Below are 15,150 nucleotides of genomic sequence, written 5' to 3' on the forward strand. Positions count from 1 at the left end.
CAAGGTCACTCACTCTCCCACACCAAGGTCACTCACTCTCCCACACCAAGGTCACTCACTCTCCCACACCAAAGTCACTCACTTAACTTTAACTTATTTATTTTTTACTTCCTGTTTTAGAACCAGAGAGGATTGTGGGAAGAGACGCTGCCTGAACCACTGCACCTTTTGCTTCAGATGATTTAAAGTTGTATTTAAGTTGATTGTTTCCATGGAAACTCTGCAGCTGTGACTGCAGCAGGACACGTTTGTGTTCAGATGTTATTTTCTTATTAAACATGTTAACTAATGTTGCTGCTTTTATCCTCAACACACACACACACACAGACACACACACAGACACACACACACACATAGGTTTGTGCCACCAGGGGGCGTCTGAGCCTCAGTGTGTGTGTGTGTGTGTGTTTGACTGTCAGGTCTATGATTGTGTCCACAGTGACGTCTTCAGACGGTGGTCTCACTCTGAACAGGAAATGAAAGCCTTTTTTTGTTTGTAGGAGACGTTTGTCTGTAGGACACGTTTGTAGGACATGTTTGACTGTAGGACACGTTTGCCTGGAGGACACGTTTGTCTGTAGGACATGTTTGTCTGTAGGACACTTTTGTAGGACGCGTTTGTCTGTAGGGTCTGTAGGACACGTTTGTCTGTAGGACACTTTTGTAGGACGCGTTTGTAGGGTCTGTGGGACACGTTTGTAGGACACGTCTGTCTGTAGGACTAGTTTGTAGGACACGTCTGTCTGTAGGACATGTTTGTAGGAGACGTTTGTCTGTAGGACACGTTTGTAGGACATGTTTGTCTGTAGTACACGTTTGCCTGGAGGACACGTTTGTCTGTAGGACATGTTTGTCTGTAGGACACTTTTGTAGGACGCGTTTGTCTGTAGGGTCTGTAGGACACGTTTGTCTGTAGGACACTTTTGTAGGACGCGTTTGTAGGGTCTGTGGGACACGTTTGTAGGACACGTCTGTCTGTAGGACTAGTTTGTAGGACACGTCTGTCTGTAGGACATGTTTGTAGGACACTTTTGTCTGTAGGACACTTTTGTGGGACACGTCTGTCTGTAGGACACGTTTGTAGGACATGTCTGTCTGTAGGACACTTTTGTCTGTAGGAAACTTTTGTCCGTAGGACACTTCTGTCTGTAGGACACTTTTGTCTGTAGGACACGTCTGTCGGTAGGACACTTTTGTAGGACATGTCTGTCTGTAGGATCTGTAAGGACACGTCTGTCTGTAGGACACGTTAGTAGGAAACGTTGTCCGTGTCCTCTTGAGTGAAGACTGTCTAAACGCTGACGTTGTCCCCCGTCATGTCCTGTTTGACGTCTTCTGTCCCCTCACTGACCTCAGAGGTGAGTCTTGTTTGTCTCATTCTGTTAAATCAATACATGACGTCAGAGACGCTCACATTTAAACTCTGCTGTTGGACGTCTGTCTCAGTCTTCAGGAGACGTTCTGAAGACTGTCCTCTGTCCTCCTCCGTCCCTCTGCCTCATCCAAGTCCACCAGTGTGATGGTCAGTGGCAGGATGCTGCTCCTCAGCGCCTCCTGCTGGCTGCTGGTGATCACAGGCTGCTGTGAGGACGACGTCTTCAAGACGCAGGAGGAGAAAGAACTGGTGAGTCTGCAGAAATTTGTCCTGAGTCACAGTTTGTCCTGAGTCATGGTTGTGTTGTTAAAGGACACGGACTGATGGACAACCTGATGGAGACATGTCCTGTGTGTCCTCCACAGATTGAAGCTCTACAGGAAGTTCTGGAGAAGTTACAGAGCAAACAGCTGCCGTCCACAGAGAAGAAGCTGGGCCGGCTGCCTGCAGTAAGAACTCTAATATTCATGTTCCTGGGTCTCAGGGTTTTTAAAGTCAACTAATATTCATGTTCCTGGGTCTCAGTGTTTTTAAAGTCTCTAATATTCATGTTCCTGGGTCCCAGTGTTTTTAAAGTCAACTAATATTCATGTTCCTGGGTCTCAGGGTTTTTAAAGTCAACTAATATTCATGTTCCTGGGTCTCAGGGTTTTTAAAGTCAACTAATATTCATGTTCCTGTCTCTCAGTGTTTTTAAAGTCAGCTAATATTCATGTTCCTGGGTCCCAGTGTTTTTAAAGTCAACCAATATTCATATTCCTGGGTCCCAGTGTTTTTAAAGTCAACTAATATTCATGTTCCTGGGTCTCAGGGTTTTTAAAGTCGCTAATATTCATGTTTCTGGGTCTCAGTGTTTTTAAATTCTCTCATATTCATGTTCCTGGGTCTCAGGATTTTTAAAGTGTCTAATATTCATGTTCCTGGGTCTCAGTGTTTTTAAATTCAACTAATATTCATGTTCCTGGGTCTCAGGGTTTTTAAAGTCTCTAATATTCATGTTTCTGGGTCTCAGTGTTTTTAAATTCTCTCATATTCATGTTCCTGGGTCCCAGTGTTTTTAAATTCAACTAATATTCATGTTCCTGGGTCTCAGGATTTTTAAAGTCTCTAATATTCATGTTCCTGGATCCCAGTGTTTTTAAATTCAACTAATATTCATGTTCCTGGGTGACAGTGTTTTCTCTTTTTACACTTGAGATGTTGATGTTGTCACTTCTCTCTGTGTGTGTGTGTGTGTGTGTGTGTCTCTCTCTCTGTGTGTGTCTGTGTGTGTGTCTGTCTCTCTGTGTGTGTCAGTGTGCGTCAGGACAGCAGTGTGCGTTGCGTAGAGGTTCCAGAGTGGGGAAGCTGTGTTCGTGTCCCAGAGGAAGTGTGTGTAACTTCGACGTCCTCAGATGTGTGTAGAGCTGAGAGACACACTCCTTCAAAATAAAGGCAGGTTTTTAAAAATCCACTTGTCATCTGTTATGATTGATTATTGATTATTGATGATCAATTATTGATGATTGACGTTGTTTTGAACGTAAAGATTCTTTACTTCTCAGTCGTCAACTTCAAATCAGGACGATAAAGTAGGTCAAAGAAAACAGACATTTACAAACTCGTCACATTTATTCATCGATCAGTGACACACACGCACACACACGCACACCAGACACACACACCAGCATAGACCAAATATAAAAGCTTTTGTTAAAAAGTGACGGAGCTAAAGCTGCGAGTTTGTCTGAAAAAGCACCAAAAAACTCTCCACACCTGACGATCAGCTGTGATTATCAATTATTGATCCATTATTGATCAGACAGCAGCTGTGAACCAGGTTTTAGATCATCATCCATCAACTAAACGTCAGCTCTGCTCTGACTCCGCCCTCTGCTCTGACTCCGCCCATTTCACATTTTCATTTTGTAATAAAAAACAACCTCCAACGTCACCAAAGAAATAAAACTAAAGTCTGCGCTAAAATGACACCTGGAAGTTTTCAAAATAAAAGTCTCAGTTTCCGTTCGTCTGTGCTAAAACGAAACATTGCAGTTTTCAAAATAAAAGTCAGTTTCATTTAGTCCGTGCTAAGACGAAAACTTGCAGTTTTCAAAATAAGAGTCTCAGTTTCTAAATGAAATCCTGCCGTTTTAAAAATAAAAGTCTCAGTTTCCGTTCGTCTGTGCTAAAACGAAACATTGCAGTTTTCAAAATAAAAGTCAGTTTCAGTTAGTCCACGCTAAGACTAAACCTTGCAGTTTTCAAAATAAGAGTCTCAGTTTCTAAATGAAATCCTGCCGTTTTCAAAATAAAAGTCTCAGTTTCAGTTAGTCCGCGCTAAGACGAAACCTTGCAGTTTTCAAAATAAAAGTCTTGGTTTCTGTTCTTCCGCGCTAAAACGTAACCTTGCAGTTTTTCAAAATAAGAGTCTCAGTTTCTGTACTTCAGCACTAAAACGAAATCTTGCAGTTTTCAAAATGAAAGTCTCAGTTTCTGTTCTTCCGCACTAAGACGAAATCTTGCCGTTTTCAAAATAAGAGTCTCTGTTTCTAAATGAAACCTTGCCGTTTTCAAAATAAAAGTCTCAGTTTCTGTTCGTCCGCGTTAAAACGAAACATTGCCGTTTTCAAAATAAGTCAGTTTCAGTTAGTCCACGCTAAGAAGAAACCTTGCAGTTTTCAAAATAAAAGTCTCAGTTTCTGTTCTTCCGCGCTAAAACGAAACCTTGCCGTTTTCAAAATAAAAGTCTCAGTTTCAGTTAGTCTGTGCTAAATAGAAAACTTGCAGTTTTCAAAATAAAAGTCTCAGTTTCTGTTCTTCCACACTAAGACGAAATCTTGCCGTTTTCAAAATAAGAGTCTCCGTTTCTAAATGAAACCTTGCCGTTTTCAAAATAAAAGTCTCAGTTTCTGTTCGTCCGCGTTAAAAGGAAACATTGCCGTTTTCAAAATAAGTCAGTTTCAGTTAGTCCACGCTAAGACGAAACCTTGCAGTTTTCCAAATAAAAGTCTCAGTTTCTGTTCTTCCGCGCTAAAACGAAACCTTGCCGTTTTCAAAATAAAAGTCTCAGTTTCTGTTCTTCCGCGCTAAAACGAAACCTTGCCGTTTTCAAAATAAAAGTCTCAGTTTCAGTTAGTCCGTGCTAAATCGAAACCTTGCAGTTTTCAAAATAAGTCTCAGTTTCTGTTCTTCCGCGCTGAAACGAAACCTTGCAGTTTTCAAAATAAAAGGCTCAGTTTCTGTTCTTCCGTGCTAAAACGAAACCTTGCAGTTTTCAAAATAAGAGTCTCAGTTTGTAAATGAAACCTTGCCGTTTTCAAAATAAAAGTCTCAGTTTCTGTTTGTGCTAAAACGAAACCTTGCAGTTTTCAAAATAAGAGTCTCAGTTTCTAAATTAAACCTTGCCATTTTCAAAATAAAAGTCTCAGTTTGTTTGTCTACGCTAAAACAAAACCTTGTAGTTTTCAAAATAAAAGTCTGAGTTTGTCCAAACAAGAACACAACCCCAGAGTGTTCATACAAATGTACTCACGATAATGAAGTGAATGAATTAAAATGTGACACAGTGACAGAGACGCAGTGGGCGGAGCTTGTTATTTGATGGAGACTCAGCTGATGATGGACAGTGAGGACGTCTAAACTCTGATCCACGACTGAAACAGTAAAAACAGCAGCAGGCAACAGGAAGTACAGCTACAGCTACGGACCAGCAGCAGGAAGTGGGAGGTGTCGGCAGCAGGAAGTGGGAGGTGTCGGCAGCAGGAAGCAGGAACACAGTGACACAGTGGTCAGAGTCTCTGACGGTCAGTGAACGTCTCAGCTGTTCCTTTTAAAGCAAATATTGTGTCTAATCATGAAACAGTGTGACGTCGGCGTCTCCATGGCGATCTGTTTGTTTTGTAGACAGGAAGTTTGTACAGCAGTCATAATGTCTGTCCAGGCTCCGCCTCCTTCCCTGGACCACAGGACACGCCTCCAAAAAGAAACTCCTGTAAACACACACACAGACACACTGTTACACATAAACTGAGGGTGATGGTGGTGCGTTCAGGTGCTCTCTGTGGTTTCAGTCATGTGACGTGGTACTGACAGGTGAACGGTCATGTGATGTGGTACTGACAGGTGAACGGTCACATGATACTGACAGGTGAACGGTCACATGATACTGACAGGTGAACAGTCACATGATACTGACAGGTGAACGGTCATGTGACGTGGTACTGACAGGTGAACGGTCATGTGACGTGGTACTGACAGGTGAACGTGGTACTGACAGGTGAACGGTCATGTGACGTGGTACTGACAGGTCAACGTGGTACTCACAGGTGAACAGGTGCAGAGCGCTGCAGACGAGCAGAGCCACAGCAGGAACAGCAGCGAGGGGCGGGGCCGACGACTTCCTGTCCGCGGTGGTTGGCGACGGCTCGGGCGTTTTACACTTATGACTGTAACACAGAGTCAACATGTGAGCTTAAGCCCCGCCCTCAAACACAGATGAGCCAATCACAGTGAGTATCACAGCTTCAGAGATGTGAATAATTATATATTATATCATGATAATCACGTTTACGATGCTAACTAGCTGAAGCTGATCATGAATAACTTTATTTCACTGATGACGAGTCAGTAGCTTCGCTGGCTTTTATCAACTGTGACGAGCTAAATCTGGTTAGCATGTGAAGAAGCTCCGCTAAACGCCCGTAAATCCTTTTCACCTAAACAGAGGATCATAACCTACACTGTGTTAGCTTCATGCTAACTATACAAGTTAACACCATAACATTGTTAGCGTCATGCTTACATCACAACGATGTGTTGGCTTCATGCTCACTTCAAAGGCTAACATCACAACACTGTGTTAGCTTCATGCTAACAACACAAGCTAACAACAAAATGCTGTGTTAGCTTCATGCTGACATCACAACACTGTTAGCTTCATGCTAACAACACAAGCTAACATAACACTGTTAGCTTCATGCTTACATCACAACGCTGTGTTGGCTTCATGCTCACTACACAAGCTAACATCACAACACTGTGTTAGCTTCATGCTAACATCATGACACTGTTAGCTTCATGCTTACATCACAACGCTGTGTTGGCTTCATGCTCACTACACAAGCTAACACCACAACACTGTGTTAGCTTCATGCTAACAACACAATCTAACAACAAAATACTGTGTTAGCTTCATGCTGACATGACAACACTGTGTTGGCTTCATGCTAACTACACAAGCTAACATCACAACACTGTGTTAGCTACATGCTAACAACACAAACTAACAACAAAACACTGTTAGCTTCATGCTAACTACACAAGCTAACATCAAAAAAACTGTTGAGTAACATCACAAGCTAACAGGTTGGTGATGTTAGCTTGTGTAGTTAGCATGAAGCTAACCCTGCGTGTTTTACATTCATTGTGTGTGAGTGAGTGAAGGGGGCGTGTCTTGCGGTGCCACTCACAGCTGTTTCTGCAGGTACTGACGGGTGGACTGACACGCCTCCGTCTGGATCTGAGCCGCCATCTTCTCACTCTGAGCAGCGTCGTTCAGACTGAGGCAGGACTTGGTCAGGTGGTCGGCCTGAGTCAGGTTGTGTTCAAGAGCGTCGATGTGGTCTGAGGACAAACAAGGACACGTCATTGCGCCACCTGCTGGACCAGGCAGGTTAGTGTGTGTGGGGTGGGGGGGGCCACACCCTGTATAAAATGTGTGGTTCAGGTCTGCAGCTGCTTTAACTTATAAGGTAACACACCCAGAGTTATCACTGAGTTATGTTAGGAATGATGACAGCTGCCAGACACACACACACAGAGAGAGAGAGACACACACACACACACACACACAGACAGAGACACACACACACACAGACAGAGACACACACACACAGAGAGAGACACAGAGACCCACACACAGACACACGCAACACAGACACACACACACACAGAGACACACACACACACACACACACACACACACACACACAGAGACACACGCAACACAGACACACACACACACAGAGACACACACTCACACACACATCATCACAGTTTTTAACTTCATTTTCTTTATAAAACTTTTCCATCTCAGTCAATGTTGTGAGAGGATGAGGGGGCGGAGTCATGAGGGGGTGGAGTCATGAGGGGGCGGAGTCAGGACAGGCTGTTGACTGTGTTTTACAGATGATGATGATGATGATGATGATGATAAACATGAACAGTGGTTTAGTTAATCCTGACTTCAAACTTTAACTCTGATTTAGTTCAGAAAATGTTGAAAACTGTCAATCAAACCCAGGATTTGTCCTCGTTTCACCTTCTTTTCCTTTCCTCACTTTCCTTCCATCATCCCTCCTTTCCTTTGTTCTTGACGTGGAACGCACACACACACACACACACACACACATTCCTGATTCCAGTCATCATTTCCTTCCTTTCTTTGTGCATTCCCTTGTTTCCTTTCCTTCCTTATTGACCATGACTGACAGGTCGTCATGGAAACAGAGCCGTGTGTGTGTGTGTGTGTGTGTGTGAGAGAGTGTCTCTATGTGTGTGTGTGTGTGTGTGTGTGTGTGTGTGTGTGTGTGTGTGTGTGTTACCTGTCTTCAGGTGTAACTCAGTGGTCAGGTTAACCTCTCTCTCTCTCAGCTGCTCCACGTTCTCCTGCAGGACACTGATGTTCATGTTCAGGACCATCTGAGAACACACACACACACACACACACACACACACCTGGTTAATCCAGACCCACCTGGTCCAGACTGTCAGAGCTGTAGAGCAGAAGCAGGAACGTGTTTCTGGAACATTCCATTGTTCTAACGCAGCAGTTAAATGTGGAACAGTCCAAACAAACTGGACTGATACAGAACTGACGTCAGCCGCAGAAGTCCTGGAATATCCTGGAATCCCTCTGACATTTCTCCAGGATTTACAAACACTTTCAAACCTTCTCTGAAGGAGCCAGAACAGCTTGATGGAACAGTTCAGGAGTTCTGGAGCCTCCTGGAGGACTTTAGAGGAACCTCAGTCTAACCTGGAGTCTCATCAAGGACTGTAGAGGAACCTCAGTCTAACCTGGAGTCTCCTCAAGGACTTTAGAGGAACCTCAGTCTAACCTGGAGTCTCCTCAAGGACTTTAGAGGAACCTCAGTCTAACCTGGAGTCTCCTCAAGGACTGTAGAGGAACCTCAGTCTAACCTGGAGTCTCCTCAAGGACTTTAGAGGAACCTCAGTCTAACCTGGAGTCTCCTCAAGGACTTTAGAGGAACCTCAGTCTAACCTGGAGTCTCCTCAAGGACTTTAGAGGAACCTCAGTCTAACCTGGAGTCTCCTCAAGGACTGTAGAGGAACCTCAGTCTAACCTGGAGCCTCCTGGAGGACTTTAGAGGAACCTCAGTCTAACCTGGAGTCTCCTCAAGGACTGTAGAGGAACCTCAGTCTAACCTGGAGTCTCCTCAAGGACTTTAGAGGAACCTCAGTCTAACCTGGAGTCTCCTCAAGGACTTTAGAGGAACCTCAGTCTAACCTGGAGTCTCCTCAAGGACTGAAGAGGAACCTCAGTCTAACCTGGAGTCTCCTCAAGGACTGTAGAGGAACCTCAGTCTAACCTGGAGTCTCCTCAAGGACTGTAGAGGAACCTCAGTCTAACCTGGAGTCTCCTCGAGGACTGTAGAGGAACCTCAGTCTAACCTGGAGTCTCCTCGAGGACTTTAGAGGAACCTCAGTCTAACCTGGAGTCTCCTCGAGGACTGTAGAGGAACCTCAGTCTAACCTGGAGTCTCCTCGAGGACTTTAGAGGAACCTCAGTCTAACCTGGAGTCTCCTCGAGGACTGTAGAGGAACCTCAGTCTAACCTGGAGTCTCCTCGAGGACTTTAGAGGAACCTCAGTCTAACCTGGAGTCTCCTCGAGGACTGTAGAGGAACCTCAGTCTAACCTGGAGTCTCCTCAAGGACTTTAGAGGAACCTCAGTCTAACCTGGAGTCTCCTCAAGGACTGTAGAGGAACCTCAGTCTAACATGGAGTCTCCTCAAGGACTGTAGAGGAACCTCAGTCTAACCTGGAGTCTCCTCAAGGACTGTAGAGGAACCTCAGTCTAACCTGGAGTCTCCTCAAGGACTGTAGAGGAACCTCAGTCTAACCTGGAGTCTCCTCAAGGACTGTAGAGTAACCTCAGTCTAACCTGGAGTCTCCTCAAGGACTTTAGAGGAACCTCAGTCTAACCTGGAGTCTCCTCAAGGACTGTAGAGGAACCTCAGTCTAACCTGGAGTCTCCTCAAGGACTGTAGAGGAACCTCAGTCTAACCTGGAGTCTCCTCGAGGACTTTAGAGGAACCTCAGTCTAACCTGGAGTCTCCTCAAGGACTGTAGAGGAACCTCAGTCTAACCTGGAGTCTCCTCGAGGACTTTAGAGGAACCTCAGTCTAACATGGAGTCTCCTCGAGGACTGTAGAGGAACCTCAGTCTAACCTGGAGTCTCCTCGAGGACTTTAGAGGAACCTCAGTCTAACCTGGAGTCTCCTCAAGGACTGTAGAGTAACCTCAGTCTAACCTGGAGTCTCCTCAAGGACTTTAGAGGAACCTCAGTCTAACCTGGAGTCTCCTCGAGGACTTTAGAGGAACCTCAGTCTAACCTGGAGTCTCCTCAAGGACTGTAGAGGAACCTCAGTCTAACCTGGAGTCTCCTCAAGGACTGTAGAGGAACCTCAGTCTAACCTGGAGTCTCCTCGAGGACTTTAGAGGAACCTCAGTCTAACCTGGAGTCTCCTCAAGGACTGTAGAGGAACCTCAGTCTAACATGGAGTCTCCTCGAGGACTTTAGAGGAACCTCAGTCTAACATGGAGTCTCCTCAAGGACTGTAGAGGAACCTCAGTCTAACCTGGAGTCTCCTCGAGGACTTTAGAGGAACCTCAGTCTAACCTGGAGTCTCCTCGAGGACTGTAGAGGAACCTCAGTCTAACCTGGAGTCTCCTCAAGGACTTTAGAGGAACCTCAGTCTAACCTGGAGTCTCCTCGAGGACTGTAGAGGAACCTCAGTCTAACCTGGAGTCTCCTCGAGGACTGTAGAGGAACCTCAGTCTAACCTGGAGTCTCCTCAAGGACTTTAGAGGAACCTCAGTCTAACCTGGAGTCTCCTCAAGGACTGTAGAGGAACCTCAGTCTAACCTGGAGTCTCCTCAAGGACTGTAGAGGAACCTCAGTCTAACATGGAGTCTCCTCAAGGACTGTAGAGGAACCTCAGTCTAACCTGGAGTCTCCTCGAGGACTTTAGAGGAACCTCAGTCTAACATGGAGTCTCCTCGAGGACTGTAGAGGAACCTCAGTCTAACCTGGAGTCTCCTCGAGGACTTTAGAGGAACCTCAGTCTAACCTGGAGTCTCCTCGAGGACTGTAGAGGAACCTCAGTCTAACCTGGAGTCTCCTCGAGGACTGTAGAGGAACCTCAGTCTAACCTGGAGTCTCCTCGAGGACTGTAGAGTAACCTCAGTCTAACCTGGAGTCTCCTCGAGGACTTTAGAGGAACCTCAGTCTAACCTGGAGTCTCCTCGAGGACTGTAGAGGAACCTCAGTCTAACCTGGAGTCTCCTCGAGGACTGTAGAGGAACCTCAGTCTAGCCTGGAGTCTCCTCAAGGACTGTAGAGGAACCTCAGTCTAACCTGGAGTCTCCTCAAGGACTGTAGAGGAACCTCAGTCTAACCTGGAGTCTCCTCGAGGACTTTAGAGGAACCTCAGTCTAACCTGGAGTCTCCTCAAGGACTGTAGAGGAACCTCAGTCTAACCTGGAGTCTCCTCGAGGACTTTAGAGGAACCTCAGTCTAACATGGAGTCTCCTCAAGGACTGTAGAGGAACCTCAGTCTAACCTGGAGTCTCCTCGAGGACTTTAGAGGAACCTCAGTCTAACCTGGAGTCTCCTCGAGGACTGTAGAGGAACCTCAGTCTAACCTGGAGTCTCCTCAAGGACTTTAGAGGAACCTCAGTCTAACCTGGAGTCTCCTCGAGGACTGTAGAGGAACCTCAGTCTAACCTGGAGTCTCCTCGAGGACTGTAGAGGAACCTCAGTCTAACCTGGAGTCTCCTCAAGGACTTTAGAGGAACCTCAGTCTAACCTGGAGTCTCCTCGAGGACTGTAGAGGAACCTCAGTCTAACCTGGAGTCTCCTCGAGGACTGTAGAGGAACCTCAGTCTAACCTGGAGTCTCCTCAAGGACTTTAGAGGAACCTCAGTCTAACCTGGAGTCTCCTCAAGGACTGTAGAGGAACCTCAGTCTAACCTGGAGTCTCCTCAAGGACTGTAGAGGAACCTCAGTCTAACATGGAGTCTCCTCAAGGACTGTAGAGGAACCTCAGTCTAACCTGGAGTCTCCTCAAGGACTGTAGAGGAACCTCAGTCTAACCTGGAGTCTCCTCAAGGACTGTAGAGGAACCTCAGTCTAACCTGGAGTCTCCTCGAGGACTTTAGAGGAACCTCAGTCTAACCTGGAGTCTCCTCAAGGACTGTAGAGGAACCTCAGTCTAACATGGAGTCTCCTCAAGGACTGTAGAGGAACCTCAGTCTAACCTGGAGTCTCCTCGAGGACTTTAGAGGAACCTCAGTCTAACCTGGAGTCTCCTCAAGGACTGTAGAGGAACCTCAGTCTAACATGGAGTCTCCTCAAGGACTGTAGAGGAACCTCAGTCTAACATGGAGTCTCCTCAAGGACTGTAGAGGAACCTCAGTCTAACATGGAGTCTCCTCGAGGACTTTAGAGGAACCTCAGTCTAACCTGGAGTCTCCTCAAGGACTGTAGAGGAACCTCAGTCTAACATGGAGTCTCCTCAAGGACTGTAGAGGAACCTCAGTCTAACATGGAGTCTCCTCAAGGACTGTAGAGGAACCTCAGTCTAACCCTAAACCTAGAACATCAAAACCTTGGAATCAGCTGATTGTTAATGATCAGTAGCTGATCTGTAACAGGTGTGTGTGTGTTTGTCTCTGTGTGTGTGTGTGTGTGTGTGTGTGTCTGTGTGTGTCTGTGTGTGTGTGTGTGTGTGTGTGTGTGTGTGTGTGTGTCTGTGTGTGTGTGTCCACATACTTGTGATCATGTGTTGTTGATAAAAACATTAGAACAAAAACAGATTTATTCCAAACTTCTTAGAAGAAGTTTCTAAGTTTAACAAACACAGTCACCATTGTTGTCAGTGATGATGTTGTCAGTTGTTGTCAGTGATGTTGTTGTCTGTTGTTGTCAGTGATGTTGTTGTCTGTTGTTGTCAGTGGTTGTTGTCTGTTGTTGTCAGTGATGTTGTTGTCTGTTGTTGTCAGTGGTTGTTGTCTGTTGTCAGTGATGTTGGTGTCAGTTGTTGTCAGTGATGTTGCTGTCAGTAGCTGTCAGTGATGTTGTTGTCTGTTGTTGTCAGTGATGTTGTTGTCAGTGATGTTGTTGTCAGTTGTCAATTTTTGTCAGTGATGTCAGTGGTTGTTGTCGGTGATGTTGTCGGTGATGTTGATGTCAGTTGTCAGTGATGTGATGTCAGTTGTTGTCAGTGATATTGTTGTCAGTTGTTGTCAGTGATGTTGTCAGGTGTTGTCAGTGATGTTGTCAGTGATGCTGTCAGGTGTTGTCAGTGATGTTGTCAGTTGTCAGTGATGTCAGTTTTTGTCAGTGATGTCGTCAGTGATGTCAGTGGTTGTTGTCAGTGATGTTGTCAGTATTGTTGTCAGTGGTGATGTCAGTGATGTTGTCAGTGATGTTGATGTCAGTTGTCAGTGATGTTGATGTCAGTGTTGTTGTCAGTGTTGTTGTCAGTGATGTTGTCAGTGTTGTTGTCAGTGTTGTTGTCAGTGATGTTGTCAGTGTTGTTGTCAGTGTTGTTGTCTGTTGTTGTCAGTTGTTGTCAGTGATGTCTCAGTTGTCACAAAGTCTCACAGTAGCTGCAAATATCACACAAGCTTCACAAGTTTCACAGAGACTTAATCGGTCGTCATGGAGACGTCGTCATGGAGACGTCGTCATGGAGACGTCGTCATGGAGACGTCTCCTCTAACCCTAACCCAACAACAGGGTGAAGGTAGAACACGTTCCCAGCATGCACTGCTCCTGCTGCTGCTCTGAGGTCACATGAGGCCACAGTGACATCATCACAATCATCTGTGGTCGTCATGGTTACCACCAGAATCAAACCAGACTGTTCTGGGTCATGTGACGGGCGGCCATCTTTCTTTAGGGCGTGTTAGTGAACGCGCCCTAAAGAGAGAGAGAGAGAGAGTTTCCCTCCAAGGAAAGAAGGAGAGAACACCGGCGAGGAAAGGAAGGAAGGGAGGAGTGGAGCAGAGGTGAAGGAGGAGGAGTGAGTGAGTGAGTGAGGAGGGAGGAGGAAGAGGAGGAGGAGGAGAGATTCCTTCCAAAGCAAAGGAGGAGGGAACAGCGTTAGAAGACAAACACTCACTTTTTCCGACTGAAAATGTGAAGATGGAAAAAAGTGAAGAGAGAAACACTGAAGTACTGAGGAGGAGGGGGAGGGGCTGAGGAGGAGGGGGAGGAGTCACAGTCGCTCGTCACACGTTTGAATTAAATGATGACATTTGTGGGCGGAGCTCGACTTGAAATCACACAGATGAATAAAAGTGTTGTCAGACTCACGTTGTCATGGCGACACTCGTCCACAGAGGCGTTGGCGGCGCTCAGCTGTCGCAGCAGGAGGAGGTTGTTCTCCTTCAGACGCTCCTGCTCCCTTCGCTCCTCCTCCACCTTCTCCTCCAGGGCCACGCGGTCCTTCTTACAAACCACCTTAGCTCCCTCCATCTTCTCCGTGGTCTCCTGAAGCTCCGCCCTGCACTGAGCTGAGCTCTTCAGGTCGGGTGACGTCGCCCACACCACGATCACCACCAGGGACACGATGGACCAGATGGTCAGAAGAACCAGAGCCACGTTCTTAGCCTTCTGTGACGACTTAGAGGGGGCGGCGGCCATGACGGTCATCTGAAGAAGACGAGGAAGACGATGAAGACGATGAAGACGAGCTGCTCACTCAGGATCTCAGGTCACACTGAGCTTGACTTTCCTTTCACACAGGAACGCAGGGAGGAGGAGGAGGAGAGAGGAGGCCACGCCCCCTCCCTCCTCCTCCTCAACCACACCCATCTCCTCCTCCTCCTGATGTCGGTGAGAGAGGACGGGGCGATCAACAGGAAAGACTGCAACACACACACACACACACACACACACACAGTTAACATGGAAAGTTTCATTTGTGTGCGTGTGTGTGCATGCGTGTGTGTGTGTGTGTGGGGGTGTGTGTGTGACTCTGAGGTTTCTGTGTAAACAGAAACTATTTAGATGTTTGGTTTTTGGTGAAGGACGAGTTCATGAGAGGAGAAACGAAACTGACACTAACACACACTAACACACAAACACACACACACACACACTCACTAACACACACTAACACACACATTAACACACACACTCACACTAACACACACACACTCACTAACACACACTAACACACACACATTAACACACACTCACACACTAACACACACACACACACACACATTAACACACACTCACACACTAACACACACACACACACACTCAGTAACACACATTCACTAACTCACACACACACACACACACACACACACACACACAGTGTCTCACACACTCACACTTACACTTGCACACACACTCACTCTCACACACACAAACACACACTCTCTCACACACACACACACAGTGTCTCACACACAAACACACACACTCTCTCACACACACACAAACACACACACACAAACACACACTCTCTCTCT

The 15,150-nt window shown here is 46.2% G+C and overlaps 2 protein-coding genes across 2 annotated transcripts; one reads left to right on the forward strand and one right to left on the reverse strand.

Moving 5' to 3' along the window:
* Positions 1 to 1,519: 1,519 nt before the first annotated feature.
* LOC310926261 (niq CART3-like) lies at positions 1,520 to 5,168 on the forward strand (the record flags this gene model as incomplete). The annotated part of the gene is made up of 4 exons (XM_083888359.1): positions 1,520 to 1,624; positions 1,741 to 1,824; positions 2,672 to 2,771; positions 5,020 to 5,168. The coding sequence occupies 4 exons, from the start codon at positions 1,520 to 1,522 to the stop codon at positions 5,166 to 5,168; spliced, it is 438 nt and encodes a 145-aa protein (XP_083744485.1).
* Positions 4,942 to 14,368, reverse strand: LOC310925525 (uncharacterized protein). Its single transcript, XM_083887497.1, has 5 exons — positions 13,982 to 14,368; positions 7,960 to 8,056; positions 6,826 to 6,979; positions 5,681 to 5,802; positions 4,942 to 5,346 (listed from the first exon to the last, which is right to left on the reverse strand). Coding segments are annotated over exons 1-5 (714 nt in total). The 5' UTR covers positions 14,321 to 14,368; the 3' UTR covers positions 4,942 to 5,344.
* Between the last annotated feature and the right edge of the window lie 782 nt (positions 14,369 to 15,150).

Source organism: Microchirus variegatus (genome assembly GCF_963457635.1).
Source record: "Microchirus variegatus genome assembly, chromosome: 4".
NCBI lineage: Eukaryota > Metazoa > Chordata > Actinopteri > Pleuronectiformes > Soleidae > Microchirus > Microchirus variegatus.